Genomic DNA, 23,442 nt, shown 5'->3' on the forward strand with positions numbered 1-23,442 from the left:
CTTCATTCATAAGAGAGGAAAGGGAAATATATATTCTCTGATGTTATGTATTCAATTTAAATAGGACAGTAACTGCAGATGGAACCAGTTCTGTTCTTTGACAAATCTAAACAGGGCCAGGTCTTTGTCATTACTTGTTGCAGACGTGCTCTCCACGTGGAGAAGGGCCCCACGCTCACAGTGGAGATGATAGAATGCCTCACACTTCATCTTTGATGTTTGACACTGACAGCGTTTAAGCTTCACCTCTCACCCTTCACCCTTGCCCTCCTGCCTCACATCTGTAGGACGCGGACGGTAGGCAGGTAAAGAGTTGTCAGCCAGAAAGCAGTGGAGTTAGGATTTGAGCCCAACCTCATGCTCTTTGCATACTACTTCCTCCTTGGTGCCTGGAGATCCCTGAGAACTTCCCAGCTTCTAGATACAGTGGTTTCGTGGCAGACTGAGCAGGGGTCCACGCGGCTCAGTTCACGTTTTCAGAGAACTGGTCTCTGGGGAGCCATTGCTGTTGACACCCAGAGCTCTCATTTTCCCATACGCTTTGCTTTTCATTACTTGGAATATGTAGAATGTTGCTGAGTTCATTATAACCGCTTGTTTCCTTTCTTTGGCCATTAGCTTTTCCCTGCAAGACAGGCCTTTGTTTTTGTTGTTGTTGTTAGATTATTAAATTACAAAACAAAAGTGGCAATGAACACCAGCTCTTTTACTTTTGTTTGCTGCTGCTCAGCTGCACGTGGAGCAACCCTTTCATTGCCCAGGCTGGGAGGGAGGTGAAGGAGGGAGGGGCAGAGGCTTTGGGCCAGAAGTCAGCAGTGCCTCGGGATAGATCATAGATTGTTTGAGCTGAGGGAAACCCCTGCCTGAGTGTCCCTTCTAGAAAGGGACTCCTACCACTGTCCCCTGTTCCCACAGGCAGCCTGAGAGCCTAGGAGGCATGTTTTCTGGGTAACTCAAAAGACCCACACGGGGGACTTCTTTTGCTTCCAAGTTTTGCCTACACTACGGTGCAGTTTTTTGTTAAACTAAAAAAGAAACATATACTCCAAAGGCAACCATTTGAATTTCTTTCCATCTTTATGTTTAGAATCCAGAACATCCCAACAAGGATTACATAATTAACTTTGAGATTCGGTCCCTGCGAGATAGCCGAGCATTGATTGAGAAGGTGGGAATTGAAGATGCGTCTCAGTTCATAGAGGACAATCCGCACCCCCGACTTTGGTAGGTAGAAGTAGAACCCTCCCCAAGTGGCTGGTGGGTGTTTTCTTCTTAATTTTTAAATTTTTAAAATTGATTTTAGAGAGGAAGGGAAGGGAAGAGAGAGGTAGAAACATCAATGACGAGAGAGAATCATTGGTTGGCTGTCTCCTGCATGCCCCCTAATGGGGATTGAGCCCACAGCCCAGGCATGTGCCCTTGACTGGAATCTAACCTGGGACCCTTCAGTCCCCAGGCCGACGTTCTATCCACTGAGCCAAAAAGGCTAGGACTGGTGGGTGCTTTTAAACCCTCAGCTCTGGCCCCCTCTCCTGCCAGCCTCCATCGGGATGGCCTTCCCGCTCTCGTTCTTCTTTTTAAGATAAATTCATTTTAGATTTGGAAGACCTCAGAATAGGCATAATATTAAATGAAGTGGGCATAAAGATGTGTGAGAATAATCGCTTCCCACCATGCTTCACTGGAAACCATAGATATGATCATTGAGTTCTGGTGCAAGACTCGTTTATCAGGAATTTGCATAGACTTTTCGGATTCTTTTTTTCTGAAGGCGCCTGCTGGCCGAAGCGGCTCTCCAGAAGCTGGATTTGCACACGGCAGAGCAAGCGTTTGTGCACTGCAAAGATTACCAGGGCATCAAGTTTGTGAAGCGCCTGGGCCACCTGCAGAGCGAGGCCATGAAGCAGGCGGAAGTGGCTGCCTACTTCAGCAGGTTCGAAGAGGCTGAGAAGATGTATCTTGACATGGACAGAAGGTCAGTGCTCAGGGTGCCGGCATCCGGGGTACTGCCAGAGGTCATCACTTTTTTATGAAGGAGGAATGTAAAACAGACTAACGGTACCAAACCGTTTCTTTTAGAAAATCATTTCAGTTTGGAGTACAACCTAGATATTCCACATGCCCCTCACTAATTTATGGCTTGTAATTTGGGGCAGTTTTCTTAGTTTTCACACATATGAATAGCTGGCCCTGGTAGATTTTTTCCCTTGGTAGGAAAAATAATCATGTGAGCACAGTGACTGGGGGCTTTTCTCATTTATTACACAGTTCATTATTTGGGTTTAGGCCATTATTTAATTTACTGTTGTCAAGGAGCATGAAATAAAAATCAAACGTATTTAGGGATTGACTTTTACTCTTTATATTTTATTTTAGATTTATATAAAATAATGTATGAACTTCATTTCAGCTCTAAACATTGTCTAATTTTTATTCATATTATTTGTACTTGTGAGAGGCCCTTAATATAACTCAAGCCCTGAAAAGAAAGATAAAGCCAAACATGTTTTTATATGTTTGGTTTTTAAATAAACCTGATCAGGTCTAAGAAATTGATGAAAAGAAGTGATTATTATTGAAGTCATTATTTTGCTGAGGAAATTGGAAGTCCAGGAAAATAAAAGGAGGCAAATTGTTTCCTTTTCCCTATTCCAGGTTCTCCCCATTGCTTCTTACCTGGTCAGGTTAAGTTTCTAAAATGTTTGGAGAATTTCCATGTCTGTCTGTTCATTGCTGTGTATTCTCAGTACCCTAGAATTGGACCTAGGACATAGTAGGCACTTGATAAATATTTGTCAAATGAATGAATTAGTGAATGAATGAATGCCTCTGTTTGCAGAGATCTTGCTATTGGCCTCCGGCTGAAGTTGGGAGATTGGTTTAGAGTACTCCAGCTCCTGAAAACTGGGTCTGGTGATGCAGACGACAGTCTCCTTGAGCAAGCCCACAATGCCATCGGAGACTACTTTGCTGACCGACAGAAGTGGTAAGGAACCTGTCTGGACCCACTCAGCCAATCACAGCCTGTGGAACGTAGCTGCCGGCATTCTTACCTGGGAAATGATGCTCAGGAAATGAGGAGCAGCCTCCTGGGTCCTTCACTTCAAGTAGCTCTAGGTTCACGTTGGGCATGAGATGCTCCCAGTTGTTAGATAAGCTCTGTGCAACTCTGGAGTTTCAAACTCAAAAACCTTGAGCTTAACTCCCGGCAGCTCTTCCTGTCTGAGACCACAGTGTGCAATTCTAAGCCATTCTATGATTCATTTCCGAAAAAGTGAAAACAGCATTTATGTTGGCTTATTTTGTTATTGTAGGTTACTTTCAGAAATCATTGGCTTTTATTCTTCAGTTTTCATTTTGAGCAGTATGCTTTTCTATTGATGTCAGTGTCTGGAAGCACCACTGTGTATCAGATTAAAACAGTATTAAGACTATTCAAAGAATGTTGTAACTAAAGCATGCTTCACAGTTTTAGATTCCACCCCCGCCCCCCAATTTCTATGCTTCAAAGACATTTTGTAACTGAAGATGTTGACTAGAAAATCCTAGTAATTCTAATGAAGGAACATTTTTTGGTGAAAGTGCTATTTATCAGGAGGTTCACATTAGCTTTAAAAGTTTTCCTTTTTTCTCCCATAGGTTGAATGCTGTACAATATTACGTACAAGGCCAAAACCAGGAACGCTTAGCTGAGTGTTATTACATGTTAGAAGATTGTGAGGGATTGGAGAATCTTGCCAATTCACTTCCAGAAAACCATAAGTTGCTTCCAGTGGGTATTGTAAATTGAAGTTTTTGAAGTTGTTAGTTTACTTTATAAGGCTTTTATGTTATAGTCAGGATATATCCTCTGTGGGAAGGAAAATTTTAAATTAATCTATAATCTTACTTTCTTAGATGTGGAACAATGCTTTTGATTGCTAAAACATTAGATCAATATTACAGAATACTTAAAAATGGAGGAAAACCTAGTAACATTCCTGCTACTTTAACGTGATCACAGTTCTGCGCAGTCTTACCCATTTTATAAAATTGCTTATAAAACTTAGCTGAACCAGGACATATTTACAGATTCTCTCTCATCGATGTTTCTGGCTCTCTATCTCTCTCCCTTCCTCTCTGTAAAAAAATCAATAAAATATATTTAAAAACAAACAAACAAACAAAAAAAAACATTACATCAATATTACAGAATACTTAAAAATGGAGGAAAACCTACTAACATTCCTGCTACTTTAACGTGATCACAGTTCTGCGTAGTCTTACCCGTTTTATAAAATTGCTTATAAAACTTAGCTGAACCAGGACATATTTACAGATGAAATGATATGTGGTCAGATATTTGCTTTTGAATAGTCCAGGCTGTGTCTGGTGCTTAGTATGTGTATGTTTGAAATTTGCTGCAACAAGAGTTAAAAAGAGAGCTTGACTTTTATTAGTTTATTTCAACAATAAAATATTGTGTTAAAAAAGAGAAACTACAAGTTCTTTGGAACTTTGTCCTTTTTAAGCAGCTTTACTTGTTGGATGATGGTAATGAGTTTGTACTTGACTTGCTTTATCCAAAATGTAAACCACTGAGCAGTGTAACACCCACAGAGTTAGCAGCTCTCAACTGCAGAGTCTGCACACAGATCAGCTGTGAGCGCTGCCACAAAAATGTTGTCTCTTAATAGGTGAGCATAGAGTTCTGAGAAGCCCATTTTCTGTGAATTAGAGCAGTTATCCCTGTGGCAGGGCATTTCACACCCTTCCTTCTCACCCTGTGTGTTTTCTGGAAGGGAGAGAAATGGAAATTACCTGTGACCCGGGATAACGACAGCGTAGCCCACGTGGCTGTTGTCTGTTCGTGTGTCAAATGACGCAGAAAAAGTCTTGCTGTGGAGTATCCAGAACAGTAATGTTACTAAGTCAATACTAAGTAATTATAGCTATAGTAACACTTAAATAACTAAAATATTAAGAACTTAAAATAGTTCTACACATTTCAAATCAAGTTTTGAAGCAGTTTTTAGTAATATGGTAAAATGTACATAATATTTAAGTGGGAAAGGCAGGATACAAAGCCTTATACTAGTACAGGGTTTGGCAAAGTACGTTTACAGTTGTTTGTGCGGAAAATAATACAAATTAATAATGTTTAATAATTACTAATCTATAATAATAAAAGTGTAATATGCTAATTAGACCAGACGACCTTCCGGACAAAGCCAGAGCTTCGAGGGAAGCCCGGGTCCTGGGTGCCAGGGGAAGCCAGTGCTGGCAGCCGGGGGAAGGAAGGCCTACTCTTGCACAAATTTCGTGCATCGGGCCTCTAGTTACTAAATAATGATACAAGAATAAACTCTGTTTTCACATACTCACAACTGTAGACCTACTTTTGCCCCACCCTGTATGGTATGATTACAATACATGCACCACCTCATATACACACATGTATTCAGAGGACAAAGATGTTAGGAAATTCCATCAGACTGTTGAGAACGGTCTCCTGTGGTTAATAGATTATGAGTAACCACATTTTTGTGTTTAAAAAATTTTTAACCATAAGAATGTATTAGTTTATAATCAGAAAATATAAGCATTACTTTTTAAAAGATAGTTGGTACAAAATATACTTTTATATTTCTCAAAATATTTTAAAAGTAGGGGTGGGGAAAGAACAACTCTGGCCAAATAGATTCAGAAAGAAAAGAAAATATTCTGGAAATGGGAAGTCCAGCCCAGTAGGTGTGATGTTTTTTGTGTGGTTTCTCTCCCGCCACCGCCCTCCGAGGGAGCTGTTTCGGGTCCAGTGTCCTGACCCGATGAATGGCCAGCTTGTTGGGGCATTCTTTATAGGGATATTGGGGAGCTCTGTGAATGAGAGTTCCCGTAAGCCTCAAATTAACAGTTACCTTTGATGATACCATATGCCTAAAGGCTTTGCTTACCACGAGTGTGGGGTTTGCTTGGTTGGTGTTTCTGTAAACTAGCTTCTAACCTGAGGAAGAAAAGAGTCAGTGTCTTCACGTCCTGGTTAAAACTCAGATCCCGGTGGGAGCCGGGGAGCACGGGTTTAGAGAGGGTGATGGTTAGCATCCGTGCTGGTTGGTGGCTTCTGTCCCTCTGTCTGTTTAAATGCAAAATTACTGTAACCACCAGTCCATTTAATACGCACACGTTCCCAGGGAGTCTTGTAAGTTCAAGTAGAAGTGATTTCCTTGGTCTGTGAAATCTGAGAGTATTGTTTTGTCCTTACAGGAAATAGCACAAATGTTTGTGAGAGTTGGAATGTGTGAACAAGCAGTGACTGCGTTTTTGAAATGTAATCAACCAAAGGCAGCAGTAGATACCTGTGTGCATCTCAACCAAGTAAGGAACTGGAAGTTGAGTGACCGCGGTCGTCCTTTAGAAACTGTGGCCAACATAAGGGTGGGAGAGCTTGGGATGGAAGTAGTGAGCTTGGGATGAAAGTAGTGACAGGAGACAGGACGTCTCTGACGTAGTTGAGGACCGAGGAAAGGTTGGCCTTCCCTCGCCTCTTGAAGCGCCACCATTAAGGCTGACGCAGTCAAAACTAGCTCAGTATGGGAACAGGCAAGTTTTTATCTGGAAGCAATTTCATAATTTTCTGCATTTTATTAGGATTGGGTTTTGTTTCCATAGAAGGACCAGGTAATGATTATTGCAAGAGGAAAGGATTGAGTTACTTTCTTAATATTTCTTTTGGCAAATCTATATTCTTTTGCCTTTAAAGAAAATGTATACTTGATATTTTAAAGAGCTGGAACTTAACTAAAATTGAAGTACAGAATTGTTGTTGACATTGTTCACTATCGCTGCATTCTTTTAAGTATTTTCCCAAAGTATTTTATAAAGCTTCATTTGCTTTATAAAAAAATATCTTTTGAATGTTATAGCTGATAGGATATTTTCGTAACTGAAATTGTGTATTTTGATGTACTATACACATCTTTTTCTCTCTCATAGTTTGAGCAGTTAGAATTTTAAGATTAATGTGATTATCCACTTTGAAGCTTTCCTTTTAGGATGTACTTCTTAAGCAAAGCAAAGTCTTAGATCATGTCATCATTTTGATGCATGTTTTACTTGTAAAACTTATAATTGCTTTTATTTTAAGTGATTTAAAAAAACATATACCATTTTAATTTTAATACAGCATTATTATTATAAACTTAAAGATTTATTGTGTGAAGTCTGTGATAGGTGACTATAAGTGCTTAGGTAACTGAACGGTATATTTTTTTCTCCTAGTGGAACAAAGCTGTTGAATTGGCTAAAAATCATAATATGAAAGAAATTGGATCCCTCTTAGCGAGGTATGCAGCTCACTTATTGGAAAAGAATAAAACTCTTGATGCCATAGAACTCTATCGGAAAGCCAATTACTTTTATGATGCTGCTAAATTGATGTTTAAGGTATGTAATATTGTTGGTATTTGGTTTGTTCTAGTTACCAGTGTTTTCTTAGATGTTAAGACATTTTCTAATTTGTTTGGAAACAAATATTTGTTGTAGCAAAATACCTCTGGTTTTATCACTACTATAACAATGTGTTATCTTATTATTATTACCTTTACTAACAGGCTATTTATTAATATTAGCATCTTATTGATACCTAAACAATTATGTGTTTATTTAATACTGACATTAAAGAATTATAGAATTTTTAGGGACCACAAAGTACAATTTCCCTTAACTGGGAATTAAGTCCTGTTGACAATAGAATTTTGGGTCCCTTAAAATGCACACGTCTTAAAGACGTTACACTTTTCATAATATGCATTTGGCAGGAAGGTGACTAGTACAGTATGAGTGTATGCACATTTTACATTCTATTCTTTTCACATTTGCTTTAATGAAAAAATGAAAAATTTCCCTCAGAATTGTTTAAATAAAAATTTCTGAAAGATATACCTACCATGTTAAAGCCATTTAGTCTCTGTGTACTTAGAACATTATTTAAAAAATTTCTTTGTGCCCTAGCTGGTTTGGCTCAGTGGATAGAACATTGGCCTGTGGATTGAAAGGTCACGCACGGGTTTGATTCCGGTCAAGGGCACATACCCGGGTTGCGGGCTTGATCCCCAGTAGGGGGCGTGCAGGAGGAAGCCGATCAATGATTCTCTCTCATCATTTATGTTTCTATCTCTCTCTTTCCCTCTCCCTTCCTCTATGAAATCAATAAACATATATTAAAAAAGAAAAAGAAAAAATCTGTTATGGAAAATACTACCCATTCCTTGAATGCTTTCTTCATTCTGACTTGACATCTGTTATTTTCTAAGAATCTTCTAAGTTATAACTTCAAGGGTTAAATACTAAGCAGGAACTAAGTACTTATCAGTACTAAGGAAAAGAAAGTGGGTTTAAAAATATTTAAAATGAGGGATATTTATATTCCATCCTACTGACTTTCCTGCTTTTTTAAGAGAATTAAATTTAGAGGTGATTATATCTGTACAAATATAGATTGAGCAATATCATCCCCCAATTCTTTAAATACTTAAAGATTGCTGATGAAGAGGCGAAGAAAAGAACTAAACCTTTGTGTGTCAAGAAGCTGTATGTACTGTCAGCCTTATTGATAGAGCAGTACCACGAGCAGATGAAAAACGCTCAGCGAGGAAAAGTTAAAGGAAAGAGTTCGGAGGTAAGTAGACCCTTATATAACTCATCCGAAGTGTTTAAAGAAAAAACAATCAAACTTCTCTTTTTGGACAGGCCGCTTAATTTGCTTATTTGCATTTATTTCCTTAAGTGATATGAGGAAAGGAATGACTGATATGGAATTAGTATTTGGAAATAAGGAAAACTATTTTTACTATAAGACTAATCTACAGTCTGCTTTAATTCCTTACTTAGAAAATCCTTTCTAATCTGTGAGTCCTAAAAATTTTCTAGATTATGTATATTATTTTAATATGCAAATGAATCTCTTATTAAAGTTTAATCAATTCTGTTTTAAAATTAGATCAGTCCTTTCACAATGTATATGTATAGCAAGTCACCACAATGTATACTTTAACTATCTTATATTTATTTAAATTATACCTCGGTAAAGCTGAAGAAAATTTGATCATACCAGTTTGCTAAAACATGAATTATAATGAAGAAATTAAGTCTGCAGTGACAGTTTTGTAATGATAAAATCTGCTAATTTAGAGATTGGAATGTAGCAACTTCAGAAGTTATCTTCATGGGCGGGGCCGTTGTTGTGGCTGTGCTGAGGGAATCCTGTGCTTCACTTGCAGGCCACTTCCGCGCTGGCTGGTTTGCTGGAGGAAGAGGTGCTGTCCACAACCAGCCGGCTCACAGATAATGCCTGGCGGGGCGCCGAGGCCTACCACTTCTTCATCCTGGCGCAGAGGCAGCTCTACGAGGGCTATGCGGACAGTGCACTGAAGACAGGTGGGCCTGTTCCCTAATGGGCGGGCTCTAAAATTCTAAGCTGAATAGGAAGGGCCTTATAGTAATTTCAATAACACCTTTTTTCCGATGGATTGATTTTCATATGTTTGAGATTTGCTATCTATAATGTGTTTGTGCATTCCCCTTTTTGACATTCTTATTATTTTTTAATACATAGAAAGCAATATGTACGATTCACAGAAAAACAAGAAGTTTGAGATAAGCAAAAAGAACATTTGTAGTATTAACTATTCTATTTATTTAAAAAACCCCACTTAATTGCCATGTCCTTTTGTATGTGTGTATATATATATTATATAAATATTTATAATCTATAATCTATATAATAAAATATATTACATAAAATAAATATATTTAAGTAAGTAAATTTGTTTTTCTACAATATTGGGAGTATAGCAGATCATACTTTTGTGTACTTTTTAAAAACAGTAATATGTTGTAAAATATTTTTATATTAGTAGATAGATTTCTATAGCATTTAACTTTTTAAAATAAAAATGATACTTATATAACAATTTCAACTAAAACAAAAAGATAAAAGGTAAAAGATAAATTCAAAGATAAACGTAAAATTTTATAACTCACAAATAGTCATTTCCAACATTTGGGTGAACTTCCTTTTTGACATTTTTTTAAATATATTTTTTTATTGATTTCAGAGAGGAAGGGAGAAGGAGAGAGAGGTAGAAAATCAATGATGAGAGAGAATCATTGATCCGCTGCCTCCTGGATGCCCCTACTGGGGAGGGATTGAGCCTGCAACCCAGGCATGTGCCCTTGACTGGAATTGAACCAGGACCCTTCAGCCTGCAGGCTGAGGCTCTATCCACTGAGCCAAACCAGCTAGGGCCCTTTTTGACATTTCTCTTTATCCATAAAGTTGCTGTTTGTATACAATTTTACTGAAAAAATATCAATACAATATATGTTGTTCAGGGGCTTGCTTTCTACCTTCAACAGTATATTGCAGTTATCTTTCCATGTTGGTAAAGAGAGCTATGTGACTATTTTTAGTAGTTGTGTAACATGCCATTGTATTTATGTACTGTAATGTATAGATTATTTACATGCAGTATGATATATTAATTCCAAAAGAGCATAGGTATGAGAATTTTCTTATAAGCCAGGACACATGAATGACTGAACCATAGTGCTTTCAGATGGGCCACGACAGTACTGTAGAATGTCACCATCCACCCGGCCTCCCTGTAGCATCTTGGTTGGGCCACTGTGCAGTCACCAGGCTGCTGCTCCTGTCATCACCAGCACATCACACCCTCAGATCATCAGTCTATATTTCCAGGACCGGAGCTGCCAGCTGGCGTTCCGGACCCTGGAGATCACGTAGCGTGCTTCTTCCTGCCAGTGCTCCGACCTCCCACCATTGTTTTCTTTCATTGTGCTAAAGCTCATGTAGGGTAAAGTAAGACAGCGCAGCACAGATTCTTTCCCAGGCGCGATCAGAATTGCTCTGCAAAGTCCACATTGTTCTTTCTTCCCCAGCTCTTCACCTGCGAGACTATGAAGACATTATCCCCGCCGTGGAGATCTACTCTCTGCTGGCACTCTGCGCTTGTGCCTGTGAAGCCTTTGGGACTTGTTCAAAAGCTTTTATTAAACTCGAATCGTTAGAGAGCCTCAGTCCCGAGCAGAAACAGCAATATGAAGACCTTGCTATAGAAATCTTCACCAAACATACGCCAAAAGACAATAGAAAATCGGAATTGGACAACCTTCTTAAAGGGTAAGGCTAGTTCTAATTAGTAAGTGTCATTCTACCTTTTTAGAAGTTTGGATTTCTATATGTATAACAGTGTGATATAGTAGTTAAAGCACTAAGTTTTGAAGCAGGTTACCTTAACATTATACCCTATATTATTTAGTCTTAGAAGTAGATTAATGCTTTATTTTCTCATTGTAAGAAAAGTTTTTAAGTTTACCTTGAAATATTTTTTATTCCTCAGTTTTTAAATGTCATAAAGTATTAAGTAATTAGAAGCTTTGAAGTATAATGATTTGTTCTTCCTCTTATGTTCACAGAGGGAAAGGGAAACTGCCAACATGCGTTGCCACCGGCAGCCCCATCACCGAGTACCAGTTCTGGATGTGCAGTGTGTGCAAGCACTGCGTGCTGGCGCAGGAGATCAGTAACTACAACTTCTGTCCTTTATGCCACAGTTCAGTGGCATAAAGGAACGACGAGTCGTGTGTAACTGTAACACATAGTAGTATATGCATAGCTATCACTGTGTATATAATAAGGTCGACTTCCATACATTTTATATGAAAATCAGCATCTTTATTTCATAGTTGTATTTTGACATAAAATTATATATAAATTACGCATATATATAATATCTATATTATATACACATGTACATATTATGTATAAAATTTTGTGTTAAACTATGACTATGAAATAATGATGCTGATTTTCACATGAAACATATGGAAGTCAAGCTTATTTCATGTCTGTCTGTCATCTATCTATTTATCTATCTTATGGTTGGTTACATGATACTATGGAAATATTCTGAATAAGAAATTTTTTTCTCATAGTGTCAAGATTACTAAGTCACTGAAAAGTTTTGGCGAGGGCATAGAGGCAACATGGGAGCGGGGCAAAGTTGTACCAGAGGAGGTTAAACAATTTGCTTCAAGCCCCAAGTCAGCTATTGACTCCTCAAGCCTTTCCTAACACATCTATTGGGAACTCTCTTTTGGGCCTTCTCATTTGCTACTAGTTCAACCATGCCTGAGCGCTAGAATTTTTCCTCCAGTTAATTATTTCAGATAGAGCCTGAGTGGCTGTCTCTACTTCTTGTTCTGTTTAATATAGAACCCCAAATCTCTAAATAACCTCTTGTAGACTTAATTATGTTCTTTGGGATTTATAGCTGTGAAAGTTTTAGTGATCTGCCATGTTTTGGGGACCTTGTCTGTCTTGAAAGTGGTACTAGAGGAAGACCCACAGCATGAGTTGACCCAACTGGTTTTATTCAACATGAAGGATTTTTTCAGGATAACAACAACAAAGTCTCCCATGGTGACAGGGGCACAGGGAACAAAATTGTCTGTATGTAACAAATACTTGGAAAGAAGTTGGATTGAGGTAGTGTATTAAAGATAGTATAGGAAACAGTTCTGTTCTGTTCTTGTAGAAAGTCCCTTTAAGTAATGCTTTATCATATAACTTGGTCTGAACTATGTGAAGTTTCAGAGTCACATGGTAAGCCAAAGTACTGAGATGACAGAACCTACTGATAAAGCTAAACAAGTAGGCACTGTGCCCAAAAGCAACAGCATTGTTAACCCGCCTGCTGTCCTGCACAAATATGACTGTATTAGACATTTTTTTTCTAAAGTACACTTTGAAATTATATTTTTGTATTTCAGGGGCTGATATCTTTGGTTTTATGTGGCATTAAGTGAAATAATATGAAAATAATAAATATTAAAGTAAAAAAATGAGTTAAGTTTTCTTTATATAAAACTTATGGATAACATGGTATTTGTTAGTTTAAATATTTTCGTGGGGGTTGGTTAGAAGGCTGTTGGGCTGCAGAGTGGATAAGAGAAGAAAGGGTCTGGAGGCATAATGCATGTATAATATCGCTTTTGCTACCAAATAGGAGAAACTATGACCACCACCACCTATTAGGGTACTAGGCAAATGTCAGGTGACTGGAGGTTAGAGTGCAGTACTCCTTAGAGGCCACACAGAGTTCTCATTTAGAAATGGGGGAGAGGAGAAAATTATGTTACTAGACTTTTAAGAGAAAATCAAGAGTATTTAATTTGATGATGATATAGCTCCAAGATATTACTACTGAGTTTCTAAAATGCAAATAGCAATATTATGCTGCCCCCTTCTGTGTATTCTTATTATTTTCTCAATTCATTTTAAAAATAATCACTATACTATTTAAAATTGACAAGTGCTGGTGAGGATATGGAGCAGTTGAAACCCTTATATGTTGCTGGTGGAAATGCAAAACAGTACACCAACTTCGGAAAAGTTGAGTTTTAGAAGTGCTCCATATATATTATGGAAATACATGTTTGCCTGTGTGTATATGTATGAATGTGTGTGTTGTTTTTAAAAAATTATTTTATTTTTTGCTGCTCCAGTTAACAAAATGGAAGTTTTATTGAGGCCCCAGGGCCCGGGGGCTCAGGTAGGCGGCCACCCTGTGGGGAAGGAGGAGCCTGATTTGACTTTCTTCGTGGGGCACAGGTTGTTGGTGTGGCCACACTTCCTGTGCCAGTTGACAGCACGGGGCTGCAGCAAGCATAACACTGCCTGCAGATCATCTTGTTTTAGTTGTATCTCTGAGTGAGCTGGCAGAGGGAAGGCTTGATGATGCCACTCTGCAGGCCAAGTACCCGTGTAGGTGGACTCTATGGAAGACGGGCATGAGTTGGAGGGACAGCCACTGAACCTGCCCCAGCACCTGTTGCAGGGCATGACTCTTCAGTGTCCTGTAGACCAGAGCTTCTCGTGTGATGGGGACGCCATGTCAGAATCCCGAGTGTGTTCTATGAGCAGGTGGACACACCAGCCAGCCTGCCCCACAGAATCTCCATTTCGGCATTCCCCACTCTTATCAGATACATGATTCGAGATATTTTCTCCCTTCTCGGGGTTGTCTTTTTACTCCGTTGATAGCCTTTTTGTTGTACAGAAGTTTCTAATTTCCATGAAGTACAATTTATTTTTCCTTTTGTTGTCTGTGCCACTGGTGTCATATCCAAGATTGCTAAATGCAGTGTCATGAGGGTTTTTGTCTTGTTTTCGTCTAAGAATTTTGTATTTTCAGCTCCTATATTCAGTTCATTAATCCATCTTGAGTTAATTTTTAAATATGGTGTTAGGTTAGGATCCAACTGTGTTCTTTTGCATGCAGATACCCAGTTTTCCCAGCACCACTTATTGAGAAGACTGCCGTATGCCAGTGCCACCCTATTTTGATCACTGTAGTAGCTTTGTAGTAAGATTTTAAATCAGGAAGCACGAGTCCTTCAACTTTGTTCTTTTTCAAGATTGTTTTGGCTACGTGGGATCCCCTGAAATTCCATATGGATTTAGAATGGATTTTTCTATTTCTGTAAAAGCATCATTGGTGTTTTGAGGGATTCCAGTGAATCTGTGATGGCATATTTACTAGTAAAATATTGCTTTACAATCCATGAACATGGGAAGTCTTTCTATTTATGTCTTTACTTTCTGCAACGTTTCATTGTAGAAGTCTTTTATCTCCTTGGTTAATTCCTAAGTATTGTATTCTTTTTGATGTTATTGTATATGGAATTGTTTTTTCTTTATTTCCTCTGGATTATTCACTTTACATAATTTTTACTTGAATTAAACATACTTAAATTTCGATATGGGTTTCCTTTTGGCAAAAAAAGTCAAGGAATGTAAAGTAACATCATAGACCACAGACCGTCGGCACAAACTACTGTTTCATTAATCTTTATACTATTCCAAAGGTTCAAAAGGGTTGAGAAGTTTACAATCTATGGTCTTGGGGCTAATAAACAGTTTGAATTGGGACGCTGGACCATGGGACAACCGAGTGAGTGGGATTCCAGTGTCTGGGGTTAACCAGAGGCTGCTCGGAACTGGGGTGTCTTGCTTGGGTAGACGCTGAAACCCGATAGGTGCTGCACTTCCCCATTCATAAAACAACCGAGGTCTCTTCCGCTTCCGGCATGGCTCCCCCCCCCCCCCCCCCCCATTGTAACAAAGGGCAAGCTCCTCGCAGCATTGGGGCACGGGGTTGGGAGCCAGTTCCATCTATCACTTTCCTGGGGGCCGAGGCCGGCAGGACTAACAGTAACGAAGGACCTGCCCTTCCCAGGGGCCGGTCCCATCTCTCCCGGCAGCCTGCGCGGCGCTGTCCCCCGGGCTAGCGCGGAGGGTAAACTCCGAGTCCGGAAGTGGCTTTGCGGTTCCGCCTCTGAAATCAGCCCTCATTCCACCCCGAAGGCCAGACCTCCGACCGCGATGTCGGGGCCGCAAGGACAGGGAAGCCGCGCAACCCTAGGCCTCGCCCAGGCCCACTTCGACAAGGGCGAGTACGCGGAGGCCGAGGCGCTGTACTCCGCTTACATTCGCCAGTGCGCCTGCGCGGCTTCCGCGGGAGCGCCGCCCGGGAGGTAACTATCGCGAGAAGTGGGGCCGGCGGCGTCCTCGCGAGGTGGGCGCCGGGGCCGCGCAGCCGCTCTGCTCGCCCCCTGAGCTGTAGGGCGGTGTGGACTCAGCTGCGGGGACGTGGGGCAGGTGCTCGTTTTCTCCGGAAGGCGGGAGGGGAGCGGCGGGAACGCAGCCCCTGGCTGTCGCCGTGGGGCGCCCTGGAGGGTGAAGGGACGCCGGAGCGTCGGCCCGTCCTGCACCCGGGACGTCCCCCTCTCTCGGTCCTCCCCCTCGGGACTCCGAGCGGAAAGCGCTTTTCCACCGGTCATTTAACAGCGGATCCCGGGACCCGGTGAGGGCTCTGCGAGCACCCCAGCCACAGCGTCACAGCAAGGCAACGGTTTCTCACGTGCCGGGAGGAAAGTGTAAATATAAGGAATACAGTACAATGACCCTCCCGGTCGTCACGGTTCGGCTTCCGTGTCATCCCTGCACCCAGACCTCATGTTCTGTATCTGTGGGTGTTTCAAATGCATCTGTAAGTGTTAAGGATTCTTAAGACATAACCGCAATATCTTTATCACATAATTCCTTCATAGCAAATGCCCAGGAAAGGTTGGAGCTTTCCTGATGGGTCAATAAAGTTGGTTTTTTTGGTGGTTGTTTTTCTGCAGATGGTTCAAGCCAGGGTGCACATTAGGGCTCCTAATCTATAGGCTCCCCCCCCCCCCCTTTGCAATCCCTCAGAAAGAAGACACCTACTAAGAAGGGCTCCTGGTGGCCAGTTGGGCTCAGATGTAAAAACAACAGCCGAGCAGCCATCTCTACCCACGGGCCTCTCATGCAAAACTGCATTTCAGGGCGCAGAGGCCTGCACTGAACTGCCTGCTGCGCTGGGTGTCTGCAGGTCCCGGAAATCCTATTCAGACCAATAGGACGGAGGCTTTCCCGTCCAGAGGGAGACGCACAGCTCTGGCTTACCGAGTAGGTGTCAAAGAGTATTCACCCAGCAGCTGGCGTCTCGATGCCCTCTAGTCCTGTTTCTCTTCCTCCTTGGCCCAGCTCCGCCTGAGGGCACCGTGTGCAGCTGTAGCAAATAGCACTTCTGCCCCTTTGCCAGTTTTAGAAAGAAAGTCTGCATGGCTTAGTAGAAGGGAGCTCCTTGCGCCTGAATTCCAGCCCTGGCGCTGCCGCATAGCTTCACCTTTTCTCAGCCTCAGTTTCTCATCTGAAATGAATCTTCCCTTTCCTTACAGTTCTGCAGTTCTAGGAGCTCATGGATTGAAACGGAATTCTTCAGCGTTTTCCTTTACATGTATCTTTTAGAGTTTAAAATTATTTGAAAAGTACTGGGTCACTGAAGCATTTTGAAATAGTTTTTGCAATCTTTGCATTTCTCTTCATACCCAAAAGTATAGCCTTAGCCACAACCCAATTTCCAAATGTTTTTTTCTTTGCTAAAGTTAGCAAATGCTAAACATCCACATTTGGATTATGTAATCTGGTTAATGACATTACCATAAATACTGTTATTATAAAAATGTCAATATTGCAGAAAAAGTTTGGGGCTTTAACTATTAGCCCATATCTTTAAAATATGAAACAACTTTCACATGAAAAGTAGGCTTTTAGTATTTGTTGTACTGAGATCTAATTCTGAATCAAACATTCTATGATCCTCTGAAGATATTAAATTTATAACAAAGCTTTGAAGCTTGGAAATTTAATGACTAAAACCTTACTGGACTCCTGAGGCTGCGTTTTTCTTAAAACTCTTTACGGGGTAGCAGCTCACCTAGTATAATAGATGAAGGGAGTGTGCCCGCTTGTGCAATGGTGCTCGTAGCACCCAGAAGTCCCTTTCAGTCATAGCTCATAGAAACAGACATTTTCTTTTTAAAATATTTTTAAAAATATGTTTATATGTTTTTTTATTTCAGAGAGAGGAAGGGAGAGGGAGAGAGAAACATCAATGATGACAGAGCATCTTTGATCTCATTGATCGGCTGCCTCCTGCATGCCCCCTATTGGGGGTCGAGCCCACAACCCAGGCACGTGTCCTGATTGGGAATCGAACTGTGACCTCCTGGTTCATGGGTGGAGGCTCAACCACTGACCCACGTCAGCCCGGCAAACAGACATTTTCTAAAATTGTGGTAGTTCCACTCCATGGCTAGCAAACTTAGACTCGACGGAGACCTCTAGGCTGTGAGCAGCAGTAGTTCCAGTAACTGTCTCACATTTCCAGGATCAAGATTAAGGGAAGTAACTTTTAATAACACCGACAGCAGTCACAAATATGTTCTGAGGACTATATAGCAAAGAAATGACAGGTGCGTTTGGGCTGTATCTTCCCTGGTTGGTTCACATTTGAGAATCCCTTTGGGGGGAAAAGAGAGGGAGACAGAAGCATCTCTGATGCAGAGCAGAGCCCAGGAGTGTTCTCTGTGCAGACTTGTCCGGCAGGGCCTTGGGGTGGAGGGTGAGGGAGGGGAGGGCTGTGTAACCTGTGGGGCTGGTGGCTCAGGGCTGCCTGGGCTTCCTTTCAGGAATGTCTGTTCACTTCACGCTCCTTGGGCAGCCTCTGCAGCCCTCAGATGCAGAGCTGGTTCTGCCCACAGGAGCCCCAAAGTGCACTGGGGCCTTCAGACCCCTCTAGCAGGAAGCCGGCCTGGCCTTGGGGAGGGTCCCAGCCGAACGGCAGGGAGGGCAGCTCTCTGCCCAGAAAGCACGCCCTGGGGATCAGCGAGTTGACTTTTCACTTAGGGTGAACTTTTATTTCGTTATCGGTGGAAATGATTTCAGATCTCACTGTTTGGGGATCACTTAAACATTTGAGGGTAAAGTTGATGGTGAACTTTGCGCATGTTCACAGCGAACTCCAGCTCTGGCTCTCCCTCCTCGCTCAGCTGGAGTCTGACCTGCCACCTTTGCCCTGCTGGCACGTGCTTAGAAAGCGAACAGTGAATTTGATACTGTATTTCAGCCAGACAAGTTGGCAGTGAGTAGGGGCTTTGAGCACACCGCAACATGAATGTGCTTTTCCAATGGACAACGTAGCGCTCTAACCCTGCTGATGCAGACAACGGGGTTAGACCAAACTGATCCACCAAAGGCTTTCCCTTCCGTGCCCTTGGTTTCTCAGAGGGGATGCTGCAAGCTGTCGGCTATGAAGTCTGACAATAACCTGAAAGAAAATGAGGGTGGAGCTGGGAGGAATTTGGTAACTCGGTGTCTTTCACGTGAACTTCTTGTTTAAAGGGAATGCAGCCCTGAGGATTTGGCTACTGCGTATAACAACAGGGGGCAGATCAAGTACTTCAGGGTTGATTTCTACGAAGCCATGGAGGACTACACGTCGGCCATAGGAGTCCAGCCCAATTTTGAAGTTCCCTATTACAACCGAGGGTTGATACTGTATAGGCTGGGTAAGACTCTTTTTCTCTTGGGTCCTTAGTTGTACTGGCTGAATTGAGAGCCCCTGAATGTTGTAAAACGAATGTAATGATCGTTAAGTCTTAGAAGTTATGCCAAATTTAGGTCTGGAGCCTGGAACAGAGGGATTGTTCTGAGTTTATTTTAAGCTTTCAATAGGCATTATAGACCACAGCGGCACGCTGGGGAGGGAATTGGACTATGGGCGCGGAAAGGGAGGGTGACCCCATTACTTTGTGCCTGTAACATCCCCAAAGGCGAATGGAGGGTAATGCTGGTGATCACCTGCGAAAGTTTTCTGAGTTAAAATCTTTGAAGGCACACGAGATGAGGTAAAGTGAAGGAGTTTTAAATCCTTGGAATCAAGTTACTGTTTTTTATTGTAAAAAGTTAAAAAGAATATTTCCTGTTGCCTAATTTTACTGTAATTATCTAAAACAGGTGATATAACTTTGTTGAGATTTCATGATGGTTTATGCTATTTACCTGTTAAATCTTAATAAGTAAACCCCTAGCTAAATTTTTAAAAAAAAATATATATTTTATTGATTTTTCACAGAGAGGAAGGGAGAGAGATAGAGAGTTAGAAACATTGATGAGAGAGAAACATCGATCAGCTGCCTCCTGCACATCCCCTACTGGGGATGTGTCTGCAACCCAGGTACATGCCCTTGACCGGAATCGAACCTGGGACCTTTCAGTCCGCAGGCCGACGCTCTATCCACTGAGCCAAACCGGTTCCGGCCTAGCTAAATTTAAGTATTGTTCTAGAAGAGCAGATACAATTGTTTTGGTGTAGACATTCCTATATCATTATTAAGAGGAAAAATTTCTTCAGTAGAAGGGGTTGAAAGCTCATAAATATAAAAGCATGTGTATCCTAACTTTGCTGTGAATTATGTAAGAAAATACTCAGCTGTTTCTCTCTCCCATTTTTTTTTTTTTTTTTTTTGGATTCTGGTACAGGATACTTTGATGATGCCTTGGAAGATTTCAAGAAAGTATTAGACTTAAATCCTGGATTTCAAGATGCGACGTTGAGCTTAAAGCAGACTATGCTAGACAAAGAAGAAAAACAAAGAAGAAACTATTGAAAAATTTAACTTTGAAATATTAATTCATGATTCATACAGCGGGCGTCTCACTGTCTCTAGTTTAAAGTAGGTGTTGAGTGATTTTTATTTTTATTTAAGATAAAAAGCTTCATACATGAGCACTAAAAGTTAGTTGGTTTAAGGTAGTTAATTTCAGATTAAGTATTTATATTGAATAGGTATGCTTTTTATAAAGTATAAATAAGTAACAACAATGTATAATTATATGTGTTAATAGTAAAATATGTAAAGAAATGTGTAATATTTTTAGTAAAATAATTTTTTGCTATATTTTTAGCCCCAATTTTTATAAAATTTATATCTATTGAAAAGTTGAAGTATAAAATAGTAAACACTCTTTAGATTCACCAGTCGTTAAAATTTTCACACTTGCTTTTTCTCTATATTTAAATATGTAACTTTTTGCTGAACCATTTGAAAATAAGTTGCAGACACCATAATGCTTTCCCACTAAATATTTTAGCCTGCATCTTCTAAGAATAGAGACATCCCCCTTTATAGCCACAATGCCATTATTATACCTAATAAAATGAACAGTTCTATAATATAATCCGTACCCAGCCTCAATTCTAACTTTACCAATTGTTTCCAAAATGTATTGTGTAGATTTTTATTTCTGGATCTGGAGTCAATCAAATTACATTGCATTTTGTTATGTCTCTTTGAGTTCTTAAAAAAAATTTTTTTTCTTGTTGTTGACTGTATTACAGATGTCCCCAATTTTCCCCACCTTTGCTCCCTTTCTCCCCACCCCTGCCTCACCCCAGGCCTTCATTCTTTGAGTTCTTTTAATCTAGAAGAGTCCCCTGCCCATGTTCTCTCCATGGCATTAGCTTTGAGAGCAGAGCTATTTTATGTAGCGAGAAAGAGAGATGTATCATTTGGGGTTAAAAATAAACAAATGTCCTACAGGAGAGCGATTTGAAAGAATTCAACTTCCACTGACTTTCTCTAGAAATCACTGATAAGGTAGGTTAGGATTTAAATATTGAACATAATTTTCTGTCTGCAGATAATGACTGTACTTATGGTCATCATCAACATTTACTGAACCCTTACTAAAAGTCAAACACTGTTCAAACTCTTCACAGAATAAATTGGGAGGGGGATGGAGGGGGATGGGGAGGTGAGGAGCTGACAAAAGCACTTAGTAAATATAAAGCTGTAAAATTTCTGTTTTATTTGGGCGCTGCCAACAAACGAGTGGGTGTGAGGAAGCTGAAGGGAGAGCAAGCCAAAGGCAGCCATGCCATCTACATTTTTAATGTTTTTATCATTGAGGTTTGGTTTTCAAAGATGCCGCTCCTGCATCCTGGGATCTCGCAAACTGGTTTATTATTGCTGTGGAAAGCCTTTAGGGGCGGAAGTGGCCTAATTGGGAGAAAGGCGGAGAGGAACTTCTGCGGCTTTCTCCTTGCAATCACCACCATCGATCAGCCTGGAACTTTTTACATTTTATTTTATTTTTGAGTTTAAGGGATCTCATGAAGCAGAAATAATCACCCAGTTTGTAGTTAATAAAGAACATCTGGCAAAATACATGGAGAATTTGGGCTGTAGGTGGATGAATATTAAAAGGAAACGAGGTTTGAAAGGAAACAAAAAGTCTCAATATTTCTGGAATTATTCACATTTTCCAATAGAATCTATCTTTCCATTTGTTATAAAAGAAGGTATAAAGTTACATTAAGATGTACAAAACCCCCCTTAAGAAAACTTTCATTTAAAAAGTAAGGTCCTGCCAGACTGGCATGGCTTGGTGGTTGAGCATCGACCTATGAACCAGGAGGTCATGGTTGGATTCTCGGTCAAGGTACATGCTCAGGTTGTGGGTTCGATCCCCCACAGTAGGGGGCGTGCAGAAGGCAGCCGATTAATGATTCTCTCTCATCATTGATGTGTCTATCCTTCTCTCCCTCTCCCTTCCTCTATGAAATCACTCAAAACATAATTTTAAAAAAATATATTTTATTGATTTTTCACAGAGAGGAAGGGAGAGGGATAGAGAGTTGGAAACTTCAATGAGAGAGAAACATTGATCAGCTGCCTCCTGCACACCTCCTACTGGGGATGTGCCCGCAACCAATGTACATGCCCGTAGTCGGAATCGAACCTTGGACCTTTCAGTCCACAGACCGACGCTCTATCCACTGAGCCAAACCGGTTAGGGCTCACTAAAAACATATTAAAAAAATAAAATAAAAAGCAAGGTTCCTAGACCCTGGGGGAGCTTCAAGCCATTCTACCCAGAACATCAAATACTTAAATAATGCTTTGTAGCTATTTTTTCTTGGATCATATTCTCTTTTTCCTATTCCTGACTAGGATCAGATATAATATGAAAAAACAAAAAACAAAAACCCAACAAAAAACAAAACCCCAAGAAATTTCTTTTGAGTTGTTGAATTTGTTACTCAGTGTTTCTCCATCCTTTATCAGAAAAAAACAATTTAGTGAAGTTCACAGTCAGCACTTCCTGGTTAGAACCCAGACACTTTTTTTCTCTTAAGTTATTTTTTGTCTCAAGTTACTGGCAATAACTAAAGAATAATATTTTCATCGTTTATCTTCTTCAGAATTTTAGGCATTACACATTCCAATTCTAAACTTCTGATTGACCAAGTAGTACCTTTGGTATATGCCTTAAAGATATTCTTCTAAGTTTGCTGGCGTTCAGATTGCCCACATTTCATTTTCTAGTAGAAAAGCACCCAAAGTCCATTGTTTTCCAGGTTTTCTCTCTGCAAAAACAAGGCTGAAAATTCTGGTTTATTACAAGGTTCATCTTCCACAAAATAAGGTAAGAGAGACCAAGTGGCTTTAAGTGGCTTTTTAGCTTAGAAAATTAGTCCTCACTCTTCAGCATGCAGTTTTTATTTTTTCCTTTTCTGAAATCTGGAGCTGAGTAAAGCCAGTTGACTGACTCTGTGATAGCAAACTATGGTCTGGCTGGTGAGATAGCAAACTACATTCCAGGTCAGCTTTAGTCCTGGTCTAATTGCCTTTTCTAAAACTTGCCTGGTTTTTTTTCTGTCTTTCACTGGCCTCTCTACCCTCCCTACACCATCCATCATCTTGGCCCCTCCCCGTTTGCAGGCTTTCTCAGCAGACAGACTCTATTTCAGCTCTGCCACCCCGGGCAAATCAGTTCAGTATTAACACCGATACTCATCTCCACATCAGACTTAACTCTATGCTTCCAGTGATTAAACCCATCTCTTGCTTAATTCTTTAACCTGTCCCTGAAAATACTTACGCTAAGTCAAAAGTCACTGAGTGAAGAAATATTTCCACTACTTTTTAATTGGAAAAAATAAT

General features: G+C 40.5%; 2 protein-coding genes across 4 annotated transcripts in view; both read left to right on the top strand.

Annotated features, from left to right (window-relative positions):
* Positions 1–11,775, top strand: part of WDR35 (WD repeat domain 35) — a 40,261-nt gene extending 28,486 nt beyond the window's left edge. The window contains exons 18-27 of one of the 3 annotated variants that reach the window (XM_006091724.3): positions 1,088–1,224; positions 1,772–1,975; positions 2,840–2,986; positions 3,640–3,772; positions 6,244–6,354; positions 7,258–7,422; positions 8,516–8,656; positions 9,258–9,414; positions 10,939–11,179; positions 11,476–11,770. In XM_006091724.3, the coding sequence (XP_006091786.1) occupies positions 1,088–1,224; positions 1,772–1,975; positions 2,840–2,986; positions 3,640–3,772; positions 6,244–6,354; positions 7,258–7,422; positions 8,516–8,656; positions 9,258–9,414; positions 10,939–11,179; positions 11,476–11,626 (1,587 nt within the window). In that variant the 3' untranslated portion in view covers positions 11,627–11,770. Of the gene's footprint in view, positions 1–1,087; positions 1,225–1,771; positions 1,976–2,839; positions 2,987–3,639; positions 3,773–6,243; positions 6,355–7,257; positions 7,423–8,515; positions 8,657–9,257; positions 9,415–10,938; positions 11,180–11,475 lie in introns of all 3 variants that reach the window. The other 2 variants (XM_006091723.3, XM_023756475.1) reach the window with 2 other exon arrangements.
* A 3,402-nt stretch (positions 11,776–15,177) lies between these two features.
* On the top strand, positions 15,178–20,674 carry TTC32 (tetratricopeptide repeat domain 32). Its single transcript, XM_006091725.3, has 3 exons — positions 15,178–15,597; positions 18,836–19,002; positions 19,976–20,674. The coding sequence occupies exons 1-3, from the start codon at positions 15,446–15,448 to the stop codon at positions 20,101–20,103; spliced, it is 447 nt and encodes a 148-aa protein (XP_006091787.1). The 5' UTR covers positions 15,178–15,445; the 3' UTR covers positions 20,104–20,674.
* Positions 20,675–23,442: the final 2,768 nt, after the last annotated feature.

This window comes from Myotis lucifugus, unplaced genomic scaffold (assembly GCF_000147115.1).
Source record: "Myotis lucifugus unplaced genomic scaffold, Myoluc2.0 scaffold_94, whole genome shotgun sequence".
NCBI lineage: Eukaryota > Metazoa > Chordata > Mammalia > Chiroptera > Vespertilionidae > Myotis > Myotis lucifugus.

What these genes read in the sequence shown, in the direction of transcription:
- TTC32 (XM_006091725.3), top strand. Translation starts at nt 15,446, where the DNA reads ATGTCGGGGCCGCAAGGACAGGGAAGCCGCGCAACCCTAGGCCTCGCC. An exon ending in GCGGGAGCGCCGCCCGGGAG is followed by an intron (nt 15,598 to 18,835) that starts GTAACTATCGCG and finishes TCTTGTTTAAAG; the next exon opens with GGAATGCAGCCCTGAGGATT. An exon ending in GTTGATACTGTATAGGCTGG is followed by an intron (nt 19,003 to 19,975) that starts GTAAGACTCTTT and finishes ATTCTGGTACAG; the next exon opens with GATACTTTGATGATGCCTTG.